Source organism: Dendrobates tinctorius, unplaced genomic scaffold (assembly GCF_039654945.1).
Source record: "Dendrobates tinctorius isolate UK_male_01 unplaced genomic scaffold, ASM3965494v1 ptg000202l, whole genome shotgun sequence".
In the NCBI taxonomy this organism is placed as follows: Eukaryota; Metazoa; Chordata; class Amphibia; order Anura; family Dendrobatidae; genus Dendrobates; species Dendrobates tinctorius.
In genome coordinates, this window is record NW_027361869.1 from 2356563 (window position 1) to 2381715 (window position 25153).

Below are 25153 nucleotides of genomic sequence, written 5' to 3' on the forward strand. Positions count from 1 at the left end.
ACAGGGACCCGACATAAAAGCTGGTGGTTGTGGGGGCGTCCAGGACACTCGCTACTCGGCCTGGGGGTCCTATATTTCCATATTACACCTCGCATTCTCCTTCAGCCTGTCAGTCACTACTCTTCCTTATTCCTAGCACTCACTGCTATGAACAGGAAGGTCTGCCGTCTCCCGCCATGACTGATACCTAACAGCAGATCGCAGACGTCGACGTCGCGTCAATGAGGTGTTTTCTGCGTGGCAACTGCGCATGCGCCGACTAGCGGACTTAAGCTTGGAGTGGGCGGGGCTTAGCCTGTGACTGACAGTAGGAAGAGCGCGGCGTCTTACTGAGTGACAGCTGCGGTGAGGAGGAGGAGGAGGGCGGGGCTTTGATTGACAGGTTATCTGAAGGGGGTTCAGTAGTGGGCGGAGCTGCAGCTTGTGAGTGACAGCTCCGGTGGAGGCGCGGGGGGCGTGGCCAGTAGCTGTCTTCTCCGGAATCTTAGGGCGGAGACGGAGCGGTAATTCGTTACTTGCAGCTCGAGATAAAGAGGGAGGAAATGAGAGCAGCCGCGGCCTCCCCTGCAAACACGACCCTTTGCATAACAGGTAAGACCGGTGAGTGCAGCACCAGCCTGGGGCCTGGGAGCCAGTCCTGCCCCCTGGAATGTGACTGGGGGGGCTTTAAAAATGGCAGCCACCCTGTGTGCATGTGTCTGTGCTGAGGGCAGGTCTTGGTGGGCTGCAGAATGGGCATTTAACCCTCTCTTGTTTTGTTTTTTTAAGTACTTGTGCTTTTGTTTTTTCCTCCCTTCTCAGGGCCATAACTTATTTTTTGGTGTTGATGCAGCGGTATGAGGGCTGGTATGGCGCCATTCGTTGTACCCCATATTTTACAATCCACGTCTGTTTCTGTGCAGAATATTTCCATTCACGTGTCTGCTCCTGTAATCCCCTAACACACTTTACCTGGTGAAACCGGCAGTTTTTCCTTCCCTTCCTTTATGGCGTCGTGCACCAGGTGTGATGAATGGACCAAATCCGCGATCAGTAGGATCTTGTGCTTTTGTCATAGTGACCCGATGATGGGATCTTGTCATTTGTGTGATTTCATCGTCTTTTCTGTTTGTACTTTTTTCTTTTTTTTTTTTTTTTATTCTATTTCCTTTTAGACTATACACGTGCTGCGCCAATTCTTTGGAATGCACTTCCCAGGTCAATACGATTAGTCCCCAATCCCCACAACTTTAAGCGTGCCCAGAAAACTCATTTATTCAGACTGGCCTATCGCCTCAACACATTAACCGAATCTATCCCTGTGTGGCACAGCCAAAAGTTTTACCATAACCAGGTTCCCCGCATCATGTTCCCACATGCTTTATGCATCCATTAGCCCTCTATGTCTGTACTGTTACACACTTAACATTATGACTGGTCCATACAATCAGGGCAATTGTTACCACCCACCTTTCGTGTCTACCTCTTTCCTCATAGACTGTAAGCTTGCGAGCAGGGCCCTCATTCCTCTTGGTATTTGTTATAATCTACTATATGTGATTATTGTTATGCTGTAATGTCTATTGTCTGTACAAATCCCCTCTGAAATGTAAAGTGCTGCGGAATATGTCGGCGCTATAGAATAAAATGTATTATATTATTTTACACCTCGCAGACTGCAATAGTCCGGACCGATCATGGGTCTCCTGGCGCAAACTCTGCACCCTCATCGAAGCCTTTATATTACGGCTTGTGCTTGGACTGTGAATATCCAACGTCTTAAACCAGTTGGAGATAACTGTAAGTCGACGATCTGACCCAATTCCCCGCCCCCCCCCCCCCCCCCCCCCGTACTCGTGCATGCTCAGCCGAAAGTTCCAGGGATTAAGGGGAGAGGGCCGTAAGCCGCGGTAGGACACTTCTGGGAGCCGCTCGCTTCCCTGAATCCATTGAAATTTCAACTAGTCAATCCTCATCGCCTCCAACAGATGAGTCCGGAGGGTCCCATATCCGTCAGATTGTTAGCTGAGTGTACTAGAATCAGGGTCATCTCTCATCCAATGTGTATTGAGGCCATTACAGTAATTTGCACCAATTCTGGCAAACTCCTATAAATGCATTTCTGGGAGACTGGAGTTTGCAGTTTTCAAAATTTGCCACATTGAGGCAAACTTGGGCAAATGTTGCGTCATTCCTTCCACTAAATGGGAGGCTGATGAAGCAACATTGCTGTGTCATTGCAAAAGATATGTTGGAGAACGTTACCTTGCTGCAGATTTGTGCTGCATCTGAAGCAATGGCCAGCGTTTCCAATCAAAAAGATTTCCCCCTTTTTTGTGGGGGGGCTTTTGAACATTTTGTGAAAGTTGCCCTGTTCTCTTCCCTTCAGTGGAAAGGCGCCACATAGTGCTCCCTTCAGTGGAAAGGCGCCACATAGTGCTCCCTTCAGTGGAAAGGCGCCACATAGTGCTCCCTTCAGTGGAAAGGCGCCACATAGTGCTCCCTTCAGTGGAAAGGCGCCACATAGTGCTCCCTTCAGTGGAAAGGCGCCACATAGTGCTCCCTTCAGTGGAAAGGCGCCACATAGTGCTCCCTTCAGTGGAAAGGCGCCACATAGTGCTCCCTTCAGTGGAAAGGCGCCACATAGTGCTCCCTTCAGTGGAAAGGCGCCACATAGTGATCCCTTCAGTGGAAAGGCGCCACATAGTGATCCTTTCAATATAATATATAATAGCCACCACATAGTGCTCCCTACAGTTTAATGGGGCCCATATTTAAAACAAAAAAAAATCACCCGCCCCTTCCCACACTGCTCCGTTCTCTTCATGGTGTGTTCAGATCCTCTGCTCATCTCGGTACAGTGGGTGCGTCATAATTATGTAACTACACCAGCTGTGCTGATACGTCAGACGCGCAGGGGGAATGATGGGAGAGGGAGCATCAGCTGATGCTCCTTCCTCCATCGTTGCTATCAACTCTTATCCACATCTAGGATGCCGATATAGTTGAAAGGGTGATGGCAGGGAGGGGATGGGCCAAATATACTCGAGGGACCCGCTCGGCATCGAGAGCCAAATATACCCAACCTGCAGGCCCAATTTGGCCCGCGGGCCAGAGTTTAACATGTGTAATGGTAGGATATCCCCATCACTGTATATACTGGAGCACCTCAGGCACTATTGTTTGCTCCAGGTGCCCATTTATTTCCGTGTGTCACTTGCCTGAACTGGGCACCCACTGCTTTAGAAGTCTCTACAGCCAGATGACTGCCTAAAATCTGACTGCTAAAATGCCCACACCTTTGTCCTACAGAAGACTTGTAGGGTTATGTCACCGATTCCAGTGAATGGAGTAGATGGCTATGCCGGACCAGACTGTTGGGACAAACTTTTCCTAATGCATTTTTTTTTTTTTTTTGTGGGACCTTGCCCATATTAACCGAGGACAACAGGGCCTGTCACTCGGGGACCAGGAAAATGAAAGCTGATCGCTACTCATTGGAAATGATGTATGTTTAGGTCTATCTTCTGTTTAATGAGCAAAGTCTACTTTATGTAACCTTCGTAAATTGCTGTCGTGTCTCGTAGTCTTGTTTTCCTTGTCGTCCACATGACTTTTATTACACTGTGACTCACTGAAGTTAAATTGAATTTTCGAGCCATCGGGTGTGTACTGTACATCATCCTGTCCGGGAGAAAATCCCATAATATGATATTTATGCCATGGTTACCATCTGCGACTGTCGGAACATGCTGGCACATGTAGTTTTTTGTTTGTTTTTTTTTGCGCGGGGGTGGGGGGTGTTAAGCCAGGTACACCTTTACCCTGGGAGACACGCTAGTGTACATTGGCATTTCCCTCTTTGAAATTGTGGGTACGTTTTAGGCTGTGTGCACATGATGCGGATATGCAGTGGATTTTTCCGTGCAGAAACGCTGCATATCCGCATTGTGATGTACAGTAGCATAGAACTTAATGAAAAAAAAACGCTGTGCAGACGCTGGGGATTTTTTCGCGCGGTTTTCCTGCGGTACAAAATCCGCAGCATGTTACTACTTTTGTGCGGTTTTCCATCTCCCCTGTCACCAAATCCGCAGGGGAGAATCCGCAGTGGAAAACCGCAGGAAAAATGCAGGTCATTTGACCTGCGGATTTCTTCAATTCTGCGCGGAAAAATCCGCAGGGCCAAAAAGTCCATCTGCACTCAGCCTTAGAGTAACAATGAACAGGCATATACAATTTTAGATGTACCGTAATATACAAAAGGGGTACAGTGCTTCCAAAGTTACAAAAAGATGAAACCATGAAGACGTATAAACGCAAAAACCAGCAAAAATAAAAGGGAGAAAAATCTTATGGAGTGGATTTGTGAGACCGTCTGCTAGAAATCTGGCCAGTTCTATGATTGTCATTTCCCAGGATGAGGTTTTTATGGGTCCAATCCACATTGCTCAGCCATGGCTGATATATCCACAGTGCAAGCTGATGTTACATTTCTGTGGTTTTCGTTGATTGAAAAACCTGGCGAGATTATGTCCCCCGATCACAGATGTATGTATGGATGGTGTTGATATCAGTTTATTACCGTATTTTTCGGACCATAAGACGCACTTTTTTCCCCAAAAAATTGTGGGGGGTGCGTCTTATGGTCGAAATTTACTAACCTCCGGAGGCTGGTGCAGGTGCCGCGGGGCTCTGTAGTGCAGTGGTGGCAGCAAGCTTTGCTACGGTGCAGGGGTAGCGGCTCTCTGTGCTCCGGTGCAGGGGCAGCGGCGGCTCCGCCGGCATTTCCTCCAAGCCCGGAGGCCCCCACCCATCCCTTGCTGGGCGCCGCCATGTTGCGGTGGCCTCCGGGAAGATGGTCGCCGGTCCGGGGACGGCGCATGCGCAGGTTCAGATCTCGTCCCGAGATCTTGGGGGACTAGATCTCGTTGCCGAGATTTGAATCTCGTCCTCCGAGATCTCGGGACGAGATCTGAACCTGCGCATGCACCGTCCCCCGGACCGGCGGCCATCTTCCCGGCGTCCATGTTCCCGGAGGCCACCGCAACATGGCGGTCGCCAGCAAGGGATGTGCGGGGACCTCCGGGCTTGGAGGAAATGCCGCCTCCCCTGCATCGGAGCACAGAACCCAGCTGCCCCAGCCCAGCTGCCCCAGCACAACCAACCTGCCCCAGCACAGAGCCGCCACCGCACGAACCTGGATCACTGAATGACCCCTGTGACCTCTCCTCCTCCACCTGTGCCGGATCCCTTCCCAGGTAAGCTGAATTCGGACTGTAAGACGGACCCCCATTTGACACATTATTATTTTTTTCCCCTATTTTCCTTCTGAAAATTGGGGTGCGTCTTATGGTCCGGTGCGTCTTATAGTCCGAAAAATACGGTATAATGTTGCATTTCCATTGTGCCATGTGGTGTCCCTGGTATGAACTGGAGGCGTCCAGTCTACTTTGGGGCCGTTATCCTGCACTCCGTATATTAGTACCTCCTTGCTAGCAAGGAAATGCACAAGACAGTATTTGGTCTGTAGACTGGCTAACTTACCATAGTTTTGTACCCTAATGATATCAGATTTTGATTTATCTAACCCATAACAGCAAGGAACTTAAATGGTAAGTGTACTGGAAATTTTTATTAAAAAGAGCGCTATCTAATGTGTGCAAAAAAACTAAAGTGCTGCAGAATATGTTGGCGCTATATAAATAAAAAGTTGTTAATAATAGATGATATAATAATTTTTTTTTTGGTCTTCGAACACCTCTTTATTCCTTTTAAAAAGGACCTGTCGCTAGTTCTGGCTTTATTTTATTACTGCTTATCCCCTGACTATTCAGTTTGTAGGTTGAGCAGCCTAAAAACGATCTCCTGCAGAATAATCAACACTAAACAGAAAGATTCATACCTCTGGCACCATGTGCATGCCCAGGCAGGCGAGCGAGCAGCGTGACTGCAATAAGAACAAAACTGGCCACTTCTTACCTGGTGACAGGTCCATGAGCCTATCTCTGTTATGTATTCAGCTTCTCTGCTGAAGGTTACAGACTACAACCAAACCATGTGTAGTCCTAGCCTGGATCTTGCTGTTTGCAAGCATAGATACACATCTGTTTGTGTGGGATCTGTAAACACAACTAATTGCAATAATGTATCTGTTGTTTTAAAGGGCATGTCACACTAAGATATCGCTATAACTAGTGACGTTATAGCGATATTGCTAGCGATATCTCTGTGTCTGATACTTACCTACGACCAGCTCCCCCGCTGGTTATCGCTGATCGCGCGAGAACGTTCAGGACTGTTTCTTGTCGTCAGCTTCCTGTGGCGCTTCCTGCTGTGAGGACGAGCGACGCGTGGAGCCGGGCAGGAGGACGCAGGATCGCCTGGTGTGACAGGTAAGTAGCGATCCCCGTCCCCAGCGATGTCGCTGGTGAGATCTGCCTGTGTGGCAGCTCACTAGCGACCACTTAGCGATGTACCAGCGATCCTGACCGCGTCATATCGCTGGTCAGGATCGCTGGTACATCGCTAAGTGTGACAGTACCTTAAGTGTGGTATATCTATTTGTTCTGCAATATGGATGCGATTTCATGCTTGGTCTGTGCCTTCTACAATCAGCGTTTCATGCTCTGAACCATGAGGTTCATCTCCGACTCGTGAGCCTTTTGCTTGGGTCTCATCATTTTTTTATTTTTTTTTTTTTTGGTTCTGACTGGCTCTGCTAAACTACCTATCTGTTAAAATTATTCTTATTATTTCTGTATCGCCAACATATTCTGCAGCACTTAACATTTTAGAGGGGACTTGTACAGACAATAAAAGACATTACAGCATAACAACAGTCACGTAAATCAACAGATACCAAGAGGAATGAGGGCCCTGCTCGCAAGCTTACAATCTATGAGGAAATAGGGGAGACACGAAAGGTGGATGGTAACAATTGCTTTCATTGTTTGGACCAGCCAAAGTGTAAGAATCAGGTGTTCATGTAATGCTGCATGAACCGGTTATCAGCCAGAATGTTTGAAAGTACAGACACAGAGGGCTATTAAATGCATAAAAAAACAGATGATACAAGGGTCCTGGTTATGAAGAAAACTTTAAATGGGCAACACAGGGATAGTTGGATAAATGTGTTGAGGCGGTAGGCCAGTCTGTAGAAATACGTTTTTAGGGCACGCTTAAAACTGCGGGTATTGGGGATTAATTGAATTATCCTGGGTAGTGCATTCCAGAGAATTGGCTGAGCACGCAAGAAGCCTTGGAGACGGGAGTGGGAGGTTCTGATGATTGAGGATATTAATCTTAGGTCATTAGCAGAACGGAGTACACGGGTAGGGTGGTAGACTGAGACAAGGGAGGAGATGTAGGGTGGTGCTAAACCGTGGAGCGCTTTGTGGCTGAGAGTGATAAGTTTATATTGAATTCTGGAGTGGATGGGTAACCAGTGCAATGACCTTGCACAAGGTAGAGGCATCGGTGTAGCTGCTGGAAAGGAATATGATCATGGCTACAAAATTCAAGATAGCTTGGAGAGGGGAGAGTTTGGTAAGAGGGAGACCGATTAGTAGAGTTGAATTCTAGAAATGTTTTTGAGGTGCAGATAACAAGAGCGAGCCAGTGATCGGATGTGGGGGGTGAATGAAGACTCTGAATTGAGTGTGACCCCCAAGACAAGTCGGCATGTTGCTGGGAAATAATGGTAGAACCACACACGGAAATAAGTTCAGAGAAAATCACTGCCCACGGTCAAGAAAAATAATGCTTCAGGTGAGTTTATTGCTGATGGGTGAAGTGACAATTTAAACGACGTTTCGGCCAATCATTGGCCTTTATCATATAGTTGCCTTTTCACTGAGTGTCAGTCACCGCTGGGACAGAGAAGTGTCTGCACCCTCCACTGCGCCACCAATGAATCAAGCCCATACTTTCTGGAGAGCGGCTCCTCCTGAACCCATTGCATACACTGGGCATTGACTCTAAACTGGACCCAATAGGCTCTGACATATCATATTGCATTGCGGTGACACTACTTACCTGGTTTTCCCATGCTGCTTTTTTGAAAAGGCGACTATATGATAAAGGCCAATGATTGGCCGAAACGTCGTTTAAATTGTCGCTTCACCTATCAGCAATAAACTCGCCTGAAGCATTATTTTTCTTGTACGTGTGCAGTGATCTTCTCTGAACTTATGCTTATGGGACCTCGGGTTCCTTTCACTGGCACCGTTTCACAAAAAATCGAGTGCTAACCATTTTTTCCACTTATCACACATGGAAATGGCAATATCGGGCATAGGTAGGTTAGTGGAGGGAAGAAAGACTAGGACTTCAGTGTTTGACAGGTTCAGTTTCAGATAGGGGGAGGACATGATGTTGGAGACAGTGGTAAGACAATTACTGGTGTTTTGTAATAATACAGGCGTGATGTCAGGAGAAGAAGCGTATAATTGCGTGTCATCAGCATAGAGATGGTACTGGAGACCAAATCTACTGATTGCTTGACCAATAGGGGCAGTGAAAAAAAGAGAAGAGAAGGGGGCCTAGGACTGTTCCTTGAGGAACCACAACAGTAAGGAGAATATGAGAGGAGGAGGTGGAACCAGCAAAAGATACAGTGGAGGAGAACCAAGAGAGAAAGTTGTCCTTGAGGTCAAAAGAGCGGAGCATAGTGAGGAGGAGCTGATGATCCACAGTGTCGAATGCTGCAGAGATCCAGGTGCATTAGCATGGTGTAGTGACCATTAGATTTAGCTGTTAGTAGATCATTAGAGACTTTAGTGTAGTCAGTTGTTTCAGTAGAGTGTAAAGAGAGGAAACTGGATTGAAGAGGGTCAAGAAAAGAGTGATCTGAGAGATAGCGGATAAGACAGGAGTGGACCAGGCATTCCAGGTCTGTAGTTCGCAGCACAGTTTTGGTCCAGGCATGGTTTTAATGTAAGTATGATGGCATGTTTAAATGAGGGAAAAATACCAGAAGAAAGAGAGAGGTTGAATATTTTTGTTAGGTGCGTGGTGACAGCAGGAGAAAGGGACTGGAGGGAGATGTGAGAGAATAGGGTCACTGGTGCAAGTAGTTCCAGTATGCTGGCACCCATCTGAAGTCTGTATTGTCACCCTGGTTGACGTGTCCATTATACTAACAAAGTAAGGTGTGCATCAAGCGTCATGAAGAAAAGATCTCATACATGTCACCATTTGCATACAGTGAGTTGTATCTGCAGGTAATTGGATTTTCTTTTTTTTTTTTTTTTCCTCCTTTTTTTCCATAAACCAGAGATATTTTTTTTTTTTTTTTTCTTCTGCCATATGGCTCATTTTTCTCCCCTCTGTGCTGATGTGCTGTCACGATGAATAATTACGCTCCGCGCTGTGTAGTGTCCGCCTCTCCTTTTTTAAATTAAATGTTCCAGCAAATGTGGAGTATGGCCGCAGTTAACAGCCCATATCGACTGCCTGCGAACAAAAGCATCATTCATGGAGGCATAGGTACTGGCAACTCGGCATTACGTAACTTTGCCCCATCTCTTCTGAGATCATCTGCTGAATTAAGATCGCCAGCGCTGATTTTTTTTTTTTTTTTTTGTGTAATAATACATCACTTTTTTGCTTGGCTGACAGCTTAATACATTAAGAGAAATAAATACATCAGAGCTGTTAATGAAGAATAAAAATGTATAAAGTTAGTGTTTTTTCTTTTATAAATATTTGGTTGTATTGATTTTATAAAATTTAATGGGGGGGAGGGCAAATGGAAAAAAGTCACAACCTACAAGTAAAGGGAGTGTTCTTAGCGTACATCTATGTATATGGATATATACGTATATCTATATGTAGAGTATTATGTCCCTTTTCTGACCCTTCCAAACAGAGTGAATATGGTAAAAAATTTGTTTCATTCTGTGTTATCATCTGAAGTAAAAAGGCATCAAGGCTCTGAGCCAGCAGGGTGCAGAGAACAATTCATCTGGAGGGGATGCCAACCTTTGTTGCGATATTGTATGTCACAGAGAGAGTAAAAATCCATACGGACTATCCAGAAGAAGAGCTGACACTTCAGCCTCCATTGAAATGGTACTACATATTGAAAATCTGGCATTAATTAGACCTAGGTACAGAGCGGTCTCTCATTTCATTTGTTTTAATGAGTCAAACACGTCATCCCCTTTGAAGCGGAGACCTCCTGCCTTAGACAGGTGATTAAAACAAGATATCTGCTGGGGAGAAAAAGACAGTAAAGGGCCCGTTACACATAGCGATATCGCTAGCAATATCGCTGTAACATCACCGATTTTGTGATGCAGCAGCGATATTGTTAGCGATATCGCTACATGTGATACTTACCTCCGACCGGCTCCCCCGCTGGCTATCGCTGATCGCGCGAGAACGTCCTGGACCATTTCTCGTTGGGCGCTTCCTGTGGTGCCAACGAGCGACGCGTGGACGCGGGCGGGAGGACGTCAGGATCGCCGCGTCTGACAGGTAAGTAGCGACCCCCGACCACTGCTATGTCGCTGGTGAAATCTGCCTGTGTGGCAGCTCACTAGCGACCACTTAGCGATGCACCAGCGATCCATATCATTGTCGGGATCACTGGTGCATCGCTAAGTGTAACGGTACCCTAAGCTTGAGTCCTGTTTATGCACAGGCAGAGGAGTGCAGAGGCTTCCTTTGTTCCAAGGAAAGAGCACCCTTTGTTCAAAGGATTTTTTTGTGGGTGTTCTAGAAATTTTGTCCCCATTGTCCAGAAATAAACATTGGGGTTTTGCAGCAATCCAAAAGTTATGACTGATAGATCTTTGACGTTGTAGCAAAGGGACAAAGAGACTGCATAAACTCGCATCACTGTAAGGCCGTTAGAACCCTTTCAACTTAATAACGGTCCGATAGCTGATGCTATCAATCATATGATAAAATTGAATTGCTCTGTTCCTCTTGCTTTGTAAACCTCATCCTTGAAGGCATTCGCTACCTGTAACTGGTGGTGACAGCTAGTAATTTTTTGTTATTGTGGAGCTGGCAGTGACCATACTGGGCCGTACTCTATATATATATATATATATATATATATATATATATATATATATATATATATATATATATATATATATATATATAGGAATCAGAGGTGTGTATATATATCATACACTCACTGTGAGTTCCCCAATAACCGGCCTAGTAGTGTAAGCAGTCTCATTTTTGTCCATCAGTCGTTAAGGCCCGTCTCACATAACGAGATCGCTAATGCGTCACCGATTTTGTGACGCAACAGCGACCTCGCTACATGTGACACGCAGCAGCGACCGGCCCCCTGCTGGATATCGCTGATCATGCAGGAATGTCCTGGGCCATTTTTTCTTCGTCTGCATCCCGCTGGCCAGCATGCATCGCCGTGTTTGCTCGCTGGATCGTTGCGTCACTGAAGAGATCTGCTTGTTTGGCAGCTTACTAGCGATCATTTAGCGACGCACCAGCGATCCCTACCAGGTCGTATCGTTGTTGGGATCGCTGGTGCGACGCTAAGTGAAACGGGACCCTTAGACAATTTCCCTGACAATTGGAGGTAGCAGAGTTGCGTTCCCCTGACAAACTGCTAACAGTGGTGGGGATCTGCGTGACCTTCCCATCCCCAGCTGTAATCTTTGGCATGACAGTGTAAGTAAACAGTAATTGGACAATGGTAACAAACCTATTGCTTCATTCTGTTCTATCAGTTGAGATAACAAATGTACATCTTGGCCCTAAGCCAGGGATGATGGGGGGGGGGGGGTGGTGAACCTTAGCCAGAAGGTGGGGAACTAAACAAGCTATCCCCCACACGTGAAACTGGACATTTCCCCCTTTTTTGCTAGGCTTAAAAGTAAAAAAAACCTGGACATGCACTCCCTTTGACCACTACCACCATCACAAGAGGAGCCTACCATCAGCCCTGCAGACCTTTCCTGAAGTTCCTCCTCCACCTGGCTGAGTACCAACTTACCCCCTGATCCATCCTCTACAGCCTAAGGTTTATTCCCTCTGTATTTTCACCCTTTCCCCCTGTATTAATCCCTTCTTCCCCATCTAGTCTCTCATCCTACACCTCTCCCATGTTCACCTTCTGATAAACCCTGTATCCTTATATTCCCCTCTAGGAATAGGGATACCGTAGTTCTTGATTGTCGCATGGTGGAAGTAGGGACGTGCGTTTGTAGGAGTTTTTTTTAGATAATGTGGGTGGGAAAATTGTTAAAAAATTGAGTTTTAGTGGATGCTACTATATTTTTTTCTGTATTAGCGTTGTAGTAAAATTGACTGTAGACTTTTGTGTGCTTAAGGTACTCCACGATCACATTGCGGGGTGGTGGCGGCGTGATGGGCATCCATACATATCCGTGTAGGATTGTGAGTTTTCTGGGGGGTTTTTTCCTTACATTTTTGTAATGCGGCTCGTTCCTACCCTGTGTGGAGTGGACTCTTCTCCTGGGTCGGCTCCACATGCCGAGTCCCAGCCCATGACGTGTGTCAGTCATGGAGCATGAAGGGGTTAAGCTGGTGTGTGTGAGTGTGTTTTGTTTTTAATTTTGTCGTTTAGATCATTTGGGGCCCTAATTGTACGGGGGGGGGGGGAGGGGGAGTCTAAATATGACGACTTTTGATGCAAGTCATGGTTCAAACTTTCCATTTCAAGTCTGTGGACAGAAGGAGAATAAAGGAAGGGGGTGGAAGTCCACATGGATGCCATATGTCATCCAAATTCTGTTTTTCAGTTAATGGCTAGGAGAAGCATTCATTATTATTTTTTTTATTTTTTTTTGTGCAAAAAAATTCACATGCTACACTGATATAAAAAACATACGGCCCAAAAATGAATGAAAATGGGATCCAGCACACTGAAAAACTGTTCGCTTTTTTTTCACATTCTATCAAAAACTGACGTATAGAATATTTGGATTTTTCTGCAGTTTTTCATGATTTAGAGGGATTTTTCAGGACTACAGAGCCGAAAACGATATCTGCATTCATTTGGCAATGCAGACAGTTGGTTTATTACCGTCCCTTTTTTATGAGTCTGCCTGAATGTTAATTTCTGCAAAAACCATCTAATAAATCATGTCAATCATTGACTTTTTGCATGAAGGTGCAGAGCGCTGCATGTGATGTGGTCAGACCGCTGATGCTTGTGTACTGCCGGGTGCAAAGATGTGTGCGCGGTGCTCTGAGCCGCCGGCAGCTGTTCTGGGGAGGATCGAATAATGGTTAATCTCATTACAGGACGTTATTGAATGGTGCAGTGATTCTGTAATGGAGCTTTGTCGTGGCTGTGAGCCCCCTCCTCCTGTCATGGCTGGGTAGGCGCGCCGCACTATGGATGCTGCTGCAATGCATCTCTATATTTACCTACTGGGAAAAAAATTGGGGAGTTCTCTCCTCAATTTTGAATCAGGAGGCATGTGCCGTCAGCAGATCAGTGCCCGTATTTTGCACCAGCCTTATTAACTCGCACCTGTGTTCTGCCAGGCATTTGCTGACGCAACATCGTCAGTGCCGTTGACTGCCTCCCAATGCGGAACTTGGTGACGCCAGAGATCCTTTCTATGGCCATGTGCACACAGAGCAGAAAATGTACCATTTGCTGCATTTTTGTAGGCAAATCTTGTGCTGAATATTTTCACGATCCTGGCCATTAAAAAAAAAAAAAAAAAAAAATTGCCACCTCGTGGCCTTGAGGTCGCACCATTGCGTTATTCCAGATTCTTGTATGATTCGGCCGTCATTTTTCGTACAGTTCAGTTTTCTCTGACTTTTTGCTGTAAACCTCAATATCTTCCTGAAGCCAAAAAACACGAGGCTTTGTGGAATGTGTCATCCTGCAGAAATTTATGGGAAGGCTGTCAACAACTGTGACTAATGGCATAAAAAAATACCCGGCAGCCAGTAGCCCGCGCTTACTGATTATTTTTTCTTTTCTCCCCTCACACCCTTCCGGTAATAGTTGGAAGTGGACCTGGCCATAGATAGGTGCACCGGTTCCATAGATTTCCAAAAGTTGCAACTTCATCAGAAAAATCATTGTCTGAACTGCTGCGTACAGAGGCGGTTAAGGAGCTTCACAACCTCCATGTGCTGCTGTAAAGCCTCTGTGTGCTGTTCGGGGGAAAGGCATCTGATGGGACATGCAATAAATGTATTTTTCTTTTTATTTAAAACTTGTAGGGAGATTGATGTGATATGTTGCCAATATTTGATAATGTTTCTCTACAGACTTGGTTCTTCCCCATAATTATGTACTGGCCTTAGGTGACTGCATGAACTGTCAAGAACCCTTTCCTATTTAGCTTCCAGAATTGCCTTTCCTCCACACATAGTGAATACCCCCTAATCCATCTGTAAATTTATTGCAAGGAATAGGTCCATTGAGTGGTGACTACACCACTATGATGGCTGGATGTAAGTGGATGCAGGGAGAATAAAACTGAATTCTTTTTTTTTCCCCTGCAACCGCTGCTCCAGTAAGCCGGATAAATAGGATTTATGTGCAAATTTTGTGTTAATCTGATTCCCATTTAAACAATTTTTTGCTTGCGTGCATATAGTGTCACTGCTTCTAATGCTTCAGTAAAAGGCTGTGTGCAGCCACCCGGTGTCAGATTATCTAGGTCACCTCTGACTATATCTCGCCCGTGCAGGTTTACTGGGTTCTGCCACTTGTACTGCAGATACCCCTATAAACTAGTGTATGATTTCACAGAAATGGCTAATAGATCATGAGTATAGAAGCTTATATCAGGGATATTCAGATAATAGAAAAGCGCATCTGCAGGGAGTACAGAGCTCTGCTTTTTCCAGCAGTCCCATGCAAAACTAATAGACCGGTCGAGCATGCATACTGTCATTTTACTCGGGGTACAAAAGTGTTCCGTTCTTGCGATCATGGTTGCCATGGTGGCCTATCTCAAGAAGTTGTGGATGGGTGACACCTTGTAAGTGGAATAATGCTTTAAATTTTACTTATTAATTTTTAAGGGCGAAAATTCAGGCGAAACTGATTCACGTTTATATCTATTGAAGGGTCTAAGATTGATTCCTGCTCTTTATCATAGCGTCCCTATCAGGCCTTGGAAAAATAACAGATCAGTAACTTCTGGAGTGTAAATTACCATTTTAAAGGGAACCTATCGCCTCAGAGGGGGACACATTTTACCTGTAGATATGCGTTCAGTCTGCAAGTAAATAATGTTGAAATTCTGCTTTACTTAAAAGTCCGGCTACTGTGAGAAAATTAATTCATTTCTCTCGGGAGCCGCCGGCTTTCAGTCATGGGGCAGGTACAGCCACCGCTCACAGCACTGACCATTCGTTATACTGTGAGTGGTGGCTGTAAGCACAGTCCTGCACTTTAACAGTAAGTGATCGTAGTGTATGGGCATAATTACAGCTGCCCCTCACAGCACAGTGAGCAGTGAGTTTAACTTGTCCACACACGCCCCATGACTGAAAGCCGGAGGCTCCTGTGAGGAAAAGCTAACTTTTCTCCTGGCATCCGCACTTCAGTAAGGTGGCCGGGCAGTATTAGAACGCCATTTACCTGCAGATTAACACTATACAGTATATAGCATTTTCCGAGATTTCCCTCTTAAGTGTTTAATCTTTGAAACCTGCGATTGTCATGGAAATAGCGTGTTTATCATTGAGCCCCAATGGAGTAATTTAGCTTGTATTTTACAATATGTGATCTAGTCCAGAGCTGAAATCACAATTCTGCTGATTAACGTTGGAAACCATATACAAGCTGGTTATCAGACGTACTCCTAACAATTCGGATCTATAATACTTTAGGAGAGTTAAGGCCCATTCAAACTGGCTGATTTTGCTCACTTACTGAGCGCTGAACAATTGCATCTAAACCAATCTGCGCTTGTTTACTGGCCAAAATAAAACATGGTTTCGGGATCTTTAATGCAATAATTTTGTCCACATATAGCATCATGCTTTCAGGAGCGCATCCCTCTCTTATAACGGATGATGTACGATCACTAACTGGTATTTTTATAAATAATCCGATCTCCCAACGAATGAGTGTTTCTCTCCATTTGCAGACCACACGAAAACAGAATTGTATTCCTGAAGGACACCATCTTCTTCCAAGGAACAGCCATGGACGACACTGAATATGGCCGTTTTGTGGACTGGGATAAGATGGAGACAGGCGGCCAAGAACAGAACCCAAAAGTATTAAACTGCACAGATTTCCAAGAGCTAAAACAACTATCCCGTCAGGGGTATTGGGCAAAAAGCCATTCATTACGGGCCAAGGTATATCAAAAACTGATCAAGGAGATCCCATGCCGCACAGTAACACCCGATGCCAGCGTGTATCGAGACATTGTGGGCAAAATAGTGGGCAAGCGCAATGCTAATACCCTGTCTCTTCCGGAGTTTGTTGATGATCGACAGGTTCCCAGCTATTGTCTAAACTCTGAAGGTATCGGAGCGGTTAGGAAAATCCTCTTGTGCATCTCAAATCAGTTTCCGGACATCTCCTTCTGCCCTATCCTGCCACCTATTGTGGCCCTTCTCCTCCACTACAGCAAGGATGAGGCAGAATGCTTCGAAAATGTTTCCAGAATATTGGCCTGTAATGACCCAAACAGACGACTCGTCGATCAGACTTTCTTGGCCTTCGAGTCTTCTTGCATGACTTTTGGGGATCTTGCAGGCAAATACTGTCAGGGACCTCACAAGCTCATGGTGGCTGTGTCTGAAGATGTCCTTGAGGTTTATTCTGACTGGCAGAAGTGGCTTTTTGGAGACCTGCCCTTGACCTATGTTGCTCGTATATTTGATGTCTTTCTGGTAGAAGGCTATAAAGTGCTATTCAGAGTAGCCCTGGCTCTTCTCAAGTTCTTCCATAAGGTAAGAGGTGGCCAACCGATGGAGTCGAATGATGTAAAAGGAGACATCCAAGCATTTGTGAGGGACATCAGCAAGTCGGTAACTCCAGAAAAGGTATTAGAAAAGGCCTTCGCTATCCGGCTCTTCTCCCGTAAAGAGATTCATCTGCTCCAAATGGCAAATGAAAAAGCTCTGCAGCAAAAAGGCATCACCGTGAAACAGAAAAGGTAAGTGGCCAGAGTATGCTAAAATAAAGATATTCCCAGCTCCCCAAAACTTTTTTTTCTTGTAGTGATCGTTGTGGAATTTGTGAATGTAACTACTTGCTGTTGCGAAGTGAATTTTTTACAGTCCCACAACTGGGACCAACTCCTAGCTATTCAACAGGGCCGATCTCACGCCACCTGAATTGGAGGTCACCATGCATGCACTACTTTCTCCATTCACTTCTGTGGGTGTTCTGAAAATAGCTGAGCATGCTTGACACTGTATAGAGGGTACAGCCATAATTCCATTTTGGGTGGTGCAAGACAGGGCTGCTATCTAAAGACAGATGTGAATCCTGCTTCTGGTAATTTCCAAAAGTTGACTGTAAAGTATGCTTGTATATACTTCAATAAAAGGTGAATAAAGCTGTGACTAGGCAAGGACCTTTCAATTCCAGGTGGAGAGATGGTTCTATCCTCATTTTGAATATGCCAGAGATGGGAATACACCTTTAAAGAGAACCTGTCATGAGGTCAAAAGTGGGCATTTTTTTTCTTTACTCACACTGCAACCCCTTAAGTATTCTTGTTCTGCTTATTTTTTTATTTTTACCTTCTTGCTTTTGTTCTTTCTTTTTGTCCCTTCTTGCCCTTGTTAGTTTTTTTTTTTTTTTTTTTTTTGTTTTTTTTTTGCGCTCTTTCCCTTTTTTTGCGCTCTTTCCCTTTTTTTTTGCGCTCTTTCCCTTTTTTTTTTGCGCTCTTTCCCTTTTTTTTTGCGCTCTTTCCCTTTTTTTTTTGCGCTCTTTCCCTTTTTTTTTTTTTTTTTGCGCTCTTTCCCTTTTTTTTTTTTTTTTTTTTTCCCTCTTTTTTTTTGTGCTCCTCTTCGAGGGGGAGTTGTTCACAGATTAATTATGCAGATCAGCCTAAAGAAATGCCCTTTTGAGTAAAGACTATAACAATTTGTGCTAAATAAAAAAAGCCCATATTTCTGACCTGATGAAGAGTCCTCTTTTGAGTAGTAAAATTGCCTTATAATGTTGGCCCTATAAAAGGATTTCTGTCTATGGTGTTGAACCTTTTTTTTAAAAGATATTTCCACCTCTTGCATCTATGATCTTAACCAAGAAAAGAAAATATGATTTTTATTTTTTTTTTAAATCAAGATATTGAAATTTTCACCCCCAAAATATTAGCAAATCACTCAATATTCTTCTAAAAACAAGCCGCTTTGCTTTTCACCTTTTCCTTAAGAACGTTGAAGACTTTTTAATAACTGAAGGTTATTTTATGGTTTGCCGCTCACTGCCACCTTCGCAGTCTTTTCAGCGGTGGTCTGTCTCTTACTACTTGCATCACAATGCTGTAAGTGTGGTATCTGGCTGAGATTTCTGATCACACCCCATTTGCACAGGTGATTGTTGTAGCCACGTATTAGACCTCCAGGATTCTGCACTGCGCTTTCAGACTATTTTCTTTCCTAGGTGACCTTCCGGTGGACTCGGTCAGTGGTTTAATGTGAAATGTTTCACTTATTTTATTTTTTTCCTTTCCCTGTTTTCTCTTTCACTTCTTCTCTCTTCTGCTCTCCTATTTCCAGAGTAAAGTCTCCTGTCCGGTAAGTGACCTTGCGGTCTTCCTTCCTCTCCATACCCTGTGGCTGACTTTTTTTTTTTTTTTTTTTTCTTTTTTTTTTCTCCTGCTTATTCTCCCGTAACATTCTGCCGTCCTGCCTGTCTAACTGTTCCCAGCCTCGGATTGCAAATAATAACCTCCAACACTAAATTATTTGCTCATTTTTCCAACCTTCTGTTCATTGCACACAGGATTTGACAGGTATACATACATGGGGGTAAAGGCTCGGGCTGCACGAATACGTGAGCCTTTGCACATGGTATGGGTTGATCTGCCATTGAGCCTATAGGGGGTCACATCAGCCTTCAATTTTTGAAGGCTATGCCCACTTTTCCCTTTAATATTTAGCATCTATAAAAAAAAAAAAAAGTGAATTAAAAATGTTCTGCCGTTTTGTTTACAGATTCGGCACAGAACTATGTGTTTCCGTGGTTACAGATTACAAACTGTGTAGTCTGAGCCCCAAGTTGTGCTGCGTCCGGCAGCTTCACGACCATGGAATTATATGGCCATAAATAAGTGTCGTGCTGGTGGTGAATAGGACAAACCATTGTTGCCGGTCACGGTGTTACACTGCATTGCTTGTGTCACAGGCGACCGCTCCGTCGTTCATTTTTAATGCCGGTTTTATGAGCGCATCCATTCAGAAGGGGGAAAAAAACTTTCGGTGAGAAATGTAGACCAGTGCATGACACCCAATACGGTCCTATTGTACCACGCCGCACAGCTGAGCTCCTACACCACTGCAACGAGGGACTCTGCACCGCCATGATCCCCTCCATGCACGATCGGCTTATACTAACGTCAGGCATGCCGACTAATATCTGCGACATGGAGCTTCTCCTGTCCGGCTGTGTCTGGTATTGCAGCTTGGCGACTATGTGCGTGTATAAGGAATCGCCTTTTTACAAAGTTGCTTGAATTTGTGTTAACAGGAAAGTTGTGCAGTTAGTAATTTTAAAACAAGAGCAAAAAAACCAAAAAGTTCCTTGCCTAACCTCCCCAGGTCCAACACTGAGTGTCTGATTCCTGCAGCACTGATGTGACGTTGAAACGGCTGCAACCAATAACTCTGCCCAAACTGGTGGCACGAGCCACTGAACGCACAGATTTGATTGCAGACAACAGATACCGGAAGCAGCAGCAGAGACTGAGTGCTGGACCTGGGGAGGGGGGTAAAGCACAAATTTTATTTTTATTTTTTTTACTACAAACTGCACCAGGTGGGCACAGCTTTCCTGAAAGTGGTTTTCCCGTGAAGTCACTTAGTAGGCACTTGGAGCTCCAGTCTGCTCCTTACAGTGCCAGGCTTTTGCTCTGCAGACATGGTGCCCTCCTAATTGAGTCTTTTGCCTACTCACTTTTTTCTTTCTTTCCTGTCCTCATTTTTGACAGACAGAATGTCCACCTAGCCGTCCATGCCGAAAACTTCAAATCTGAGATTGTGAGCGTGAAAGAAATGAGAGATATATGGTCCTGGATCCCAGAGAGATTTGCCCTCTGCCAACCGCTACTGCTATATACCAATCAAGAGCATGGCAACACCCTGAGCAGGTGCGTCGTCTGTGTGTATGCTGTGGTGTATGGATGGAGAACGTATCCATCTTCCCGCCCGGCGTGGCTTGATTGACAGGTCTCATCTGTTTGTTTATAAGGAGATCTGTCAATCAAGTAGCTTAGGACTCGCTGGGTCTTCAGCCTGCACAGTGGTTTTCTCGGTTGCACCATTGATGCCTCCATATCGCTGTGTACTCTGAGCTTTGTGCTCAGTTTTGCTTTTATCCATTGGGCACCAATAATATCGCTTATAAACTGCAGCCATAACTGTAGTGTGAACACTGCCTATACCTGCACAATGGTGACGAAGACCTGATGGTTTTAATACTTCTGATGCCGCAGACTGACTCCAAATATTTCTGTTTTGTCTCTCTCCATGGTCAGGTTTTACTTGCACTGTGAAGGACATGAGCCCACCCTGCTCCTCATCAAAACCAGCAATCAAGAGGTGGGTAAGCGCCTTCTGGCGGTGCACTTTCTTAAAGCGAATGTGTTATTACAACATGACCCATTTGTGAAATGTCTTTAATATTTTTCTATTATGCAAATATACATAAAGTCATTACAATCAATAAGTATATACATTAGGATAATGTACTGTATATCTCACATGCACAAAAATAATGTATAATATAATTTAATTTAGAAAAAAATGTATATTCTGAATAAAAAATATATTTAGCATATAACACATTTTTCCATTTAAAATATATATATATATATATATATATATATATATATATATATATATATATATATATATATATATATATATTATAATTCAGTGTATATAGAATCGTAGAGTTGGAAGGGACCTCCTGGGCCATCTGGTCCAACCCCCTGCTCAAAGCAGGATTCGCTAAATCATCCCAGTCAGATGTCTGTCCAGCCTCTGTTTGAAGACTTCCATTGAAGGAGAACTCGCCACTTCTCGTGGCAGCCTGTTCCACTCATTGACCACTCTGTCAAAAAGTTTTTTCTAATATCTAATCTGTGTCTCCTCCCATTCAGTTTCATCCCATTGCTTCTAGTCTTTCCTTGTGCAAATGAGAATAAAGTTGATCCTTCTACAATGTGACAGCCCTTTAGATATTTGTAGACAGCTATTAATAAATAAATAATTATTATATAATAATAATATAATATAATATATTTTGTTCAAGTGTGTGTATATAATATGTATTATTATTATTATTTTTCTAATACGTACATTTCTATTATCCTAAAATAAAAAAAATATTAACTCATGTCTCAAAGTAGTGGCTCACATATGAAAACCTATAATTAAAAACATGAACCTTTTATTAATTGTAAATAAAATAAAACTAACATAGACACTCACTAGACAATAGTGTAGATACTCCTGGATTCACCCTATGTTATTCCCTTCCCTGAGCACCTGTCGACACAGCGGAGGTTAGCACCCTAATAATGTGACAAGTTCACCCCCCCATCAGTGCTAACTGGAAGATCAATGTGTACTAGCCAGAAATAAATGGCACCATATAAAATTGTGAACAGAGGCATGCACCACCAAATCCACAAATAGTAGGAGACAAAGGGGAAAGAGAATCAGTCCAGGTATCTTGCTCTGCAAGCAGAAGGTATAGCTGAAGGATGCGGTGTTATCTGTAAATGTACAGGGGGAGGAAGTGAGCTGTGACGTCTCCTATGGAGGATGCTGTTATCATATAGAGATGTTATCTGTAGATGTACAGGGGGAGGAGGTGAGCTGTGATGTCTCCTGTGGAGGATGCTGTTATCCATTATATAGAGATGTTATCTGTAAATGTGTAGGGGGAGGAGGTGAGCTGTGACATCTCCTGTGGTGTGGAGGATCCTGTGTTATCTACTGTGTACTGTCATTGTAGTCCCGATTTGTGATTTTAATGAAGCTGCTGAAGTAGTTGTTTCGGTTTTGCAGAACAAGAACTGATTTTAGAATTAGGGTCAGTGTGAAAATGTGTAAGGTTTCTTGTGTTAACCTTCAGTCAGTAATGTGGAACATTAAAGGATGGGGGAGGATACATTTTAACATAAAAACCGGATTTAAACAATGGTTAACTTTCCTTGTAATGAGCTTTCTTCTTATATGGCCGCTTAACCATCACTTCCCAGGTGTGCGGGGCATACTTATCCACTGACTGGGACGCACGGAAGAAGAGTGGGAACAAGCTGAGCTTCTTTGGGACTGGAGAATGCTTTGTATTTCGGGTAAGGTCTTGTTCATCCGGAGTATAATGCAAGCGCTAAACCGCTCACTCAGTTTGATCTTGGTCCTCTGATCTTAAGGATTTATTACTCAGACAGATTGCACTCTGAGCACAAGTTCCAGATAATATATTTATTTGTCTAAACAATCCCTGTCCTCTCCATATATCAATAGTATAAATGACAAATATTGAAGTGACTTAACAATCCCATCTTCTCCTGGACATAACATCTCATTCTTTGGGTTATTCTCTCTTGTTCTCACAGCTGCAGCCGGAGGTGGAGCGCTATGAGTGGGTGATAATAAAACATCCAGAGCTCGGTAGAGATACACCGGTGCCTGCCGACAATGGTTCCAACTCTTATCAGGACGCTGCCGAAAGCTCGGACCCTTCCGCCCGTCTCTCGCCTTTTCTGGCCACTCGGCATTTCAATCTTCCATCCAAAACGGCCTCCATGTTTATGGCAGGAAGCACAGACTGCATCATCATTGGTAAGTCTCCTGTAAACACTTAAGAGAAAAAAACAATCACATTGTATGATTTTTAAAGGTAAAAGAAAGCAGACGAGAGATTGATCATGCTGCACTTTCTAATAAGTGTTTTACCTCACCCCAATGCTGGATTCACTGCTACACTGCTCAGTACTGCTATATAATTTTCTTTATGCTGCTGCTACTTTTGAACATGTACTACATAGATGCAGGAGAACCGGAATCGTGTGTGTGTGTGCGCGTGCGCTGTGTATGGGAGACATCATAGCAGCTAGTCTCCATCCACTAGACTAGAGGCAACTGAAAATTGGAGAGTGAGCCTGCACCCAGAAAAACTGGAGAAAAAATACAGCATGCAGGTCAAATAAAGCCATATCTAGTGTTATTCTTCCCTGACGTCACCACTAGGAGGAGTTGGTGGGTAGCAGTATGCAGTAAGCTCCCTCTAGTGGTGGCATCTGGAAGACTTAAATCTTTTTATTTCTACATATCTCTAGTTGTTACAAATCCTTGCATATGGCACGTGCACTGTAACCTGACTGTTGTGTTCCCTCAGGAGGGGGTGATGGACAAGCCTTGTATCTAGATTCTGACTTGAACTATGGACGAACCAGTCACTGCAATACTTTCAACAACCAGCCTCTGTGCTCCGAAACCTTCCAGATTGCCATCATCGAGGTGTGGGGCTTCAAGGACAATCTAAACAATGACGAGCGCTCCTCTGCGTTACCATGAGGCGGTCTGTTCATGTGATTGTGGACGTGTCTCGGTTGAGGCATCAGAGCAGATGTTGGTACCTTCTGGACCTCTTGCTCGCTGTCTATCAATGTGAAGAGTTAGTGTCGGACTTTAGATGCCAATCCGATGACTGTTAATGGTCTCGTGGACGTCTACATGCTGGACCAAGCACTTACCAATTCCTGGACTGGTTTTTGTTAGAATTCATTCCCACTAATTATCTGATGGAAGCCCCCTGTAGACTGTCTGTCCCCGTGTGTGTTTGCTGTGCAGATCTACCCTGAGATAGAGAAGAGAGTCTACTTGTCTCCCCAATGTCCATGTTTTGTATTTCCTTTGACTTGTCTTAAAAAACAGCAATTAACGGGTTATTCCTGATTTAAAAGATTTAGTCCACTATAACAATTTTTCTACTATTCATAGGATAGACTGCTAATCGCTGGGGTCTTACCAGTGGGATCTTCATGATCCTAGTAAGGGAGTCTCTGGAGTCCCCGATTTGAAAGTAGCAATGATCAATGCGTTTTCTATGGATCCGACGGACACGGGTCAGCACTGTTTTGCGTAGTTGCGCTTATGAGCGGCGGCCATTGCTCCATTCATAATGGGGGACGTTTGATCCTAATTCTCATGATCAGGGTTGGTCCAGCAGATGGATGGGTAGGCGATAAGTTATGGTGGGATAACATCTTTAAAGCGCCTCAAGTCTGGATTCATGTGAGAATATAAGATAGTCCTGATTAGTGATGAGCCCAAGTGTTCGTCACTCAAGTTTGTCTAGGGTGCTCGAGTGATATGTTAGCATCCGCGGCCTCATATTTCGAAGCTGTTAAGACATCCACAAAACGTCGGGATTGCCTGACAAACACGGGCAATCCTTGCATTTACTGTGGCTGTCTGACCGCCTCGAAACATGCAGCCGCGGGGACTCTTAACACATCACTCAAGCACATTTGCTCATCACCAGTCCTGATCTGTCACTCTGTAAATGGAGAGCATTGTAGGAATACAAAGAAAAGGAAAAATTATATATCTCTATCTTAAAAGGATTTACAGGCCACACACAAATTTCTGCACTCTTGACTGTTCTTACCAAATGCACCATGCTCGAGCGGTCATCATATGATTAGCAACATTTCTTGCTTCTCCAAATATTCTATTGAGAACACCTTGTCGGCACATGACCCCAACTATGCAAATTTATGAGCTGAAAATGGAAGGGAATCCTGACGGTGTGCATATTGAACGCTGTCAATAGTTGTTCTGCAGTCTGTGCAGAAATTCATAAATGTATCCCTTTAAATGAATCTAGGTGTGAATCTTTATTATAGCCACATATCGTAAGAGTTAATAATCCTAAAACCCAGAACTCCCACCATAATGAGGCGACATCAGGTCACCACATAGAGGTTGGACAAATGTCATCCAGACCCGAAGAGAGGATTTGTGCCCTTTTTTTTTT

The 25153-nt window shown here is 44.3% G+C and overlaps 1 protein-coding gene across 5 annotated transcripts; it reads left to right on the forward strand.

Moving 5' to 3' along the window:
• The first annotated feature begins 437 nt into the window (after window positions 1-437).
• TBC1D24 (TBC1 domain family member 24) lies at window positions 438-24998 on the forward strand. 5 transcript variants are annotated; one of them, XM_073553589.1, is made up of 8 exons: window positions 438-591; window positions 16059-17081; window positions 18658-18675; window positions 20088-20246; window positions 20634-20697; window positions 22368-22463; window positions 22728-22953; window positions 23510-24998. In XM_073553589.1, exons 2-8 carry the CDS (start codon window positions 16117-16119, stop codon window positions 23686-23688), a joined length of 1707 nt encoding a protein of 568 aa, XP_073409690.1. In that variant the 5' UTR covers window positions 438-591; window positions 16059-16116; the 3' UTR covers window positions 23689-24998. The 5 variants fall into 5 exon arrangements, with proteins under 5 accessions (XP_073409690.1, XP_073409689.1, XP_073409686.1 ...); XM_073553585.1 differs by having other exon boundaries at window positions 445-600; XM_073553586.1 differs by lacking the exon at window positions 438-591 and adding an exon at window positions 1657-1779.
• The last annotated feature ends 155 nt before the right edge of the window (window positions 24999-25153 follow it).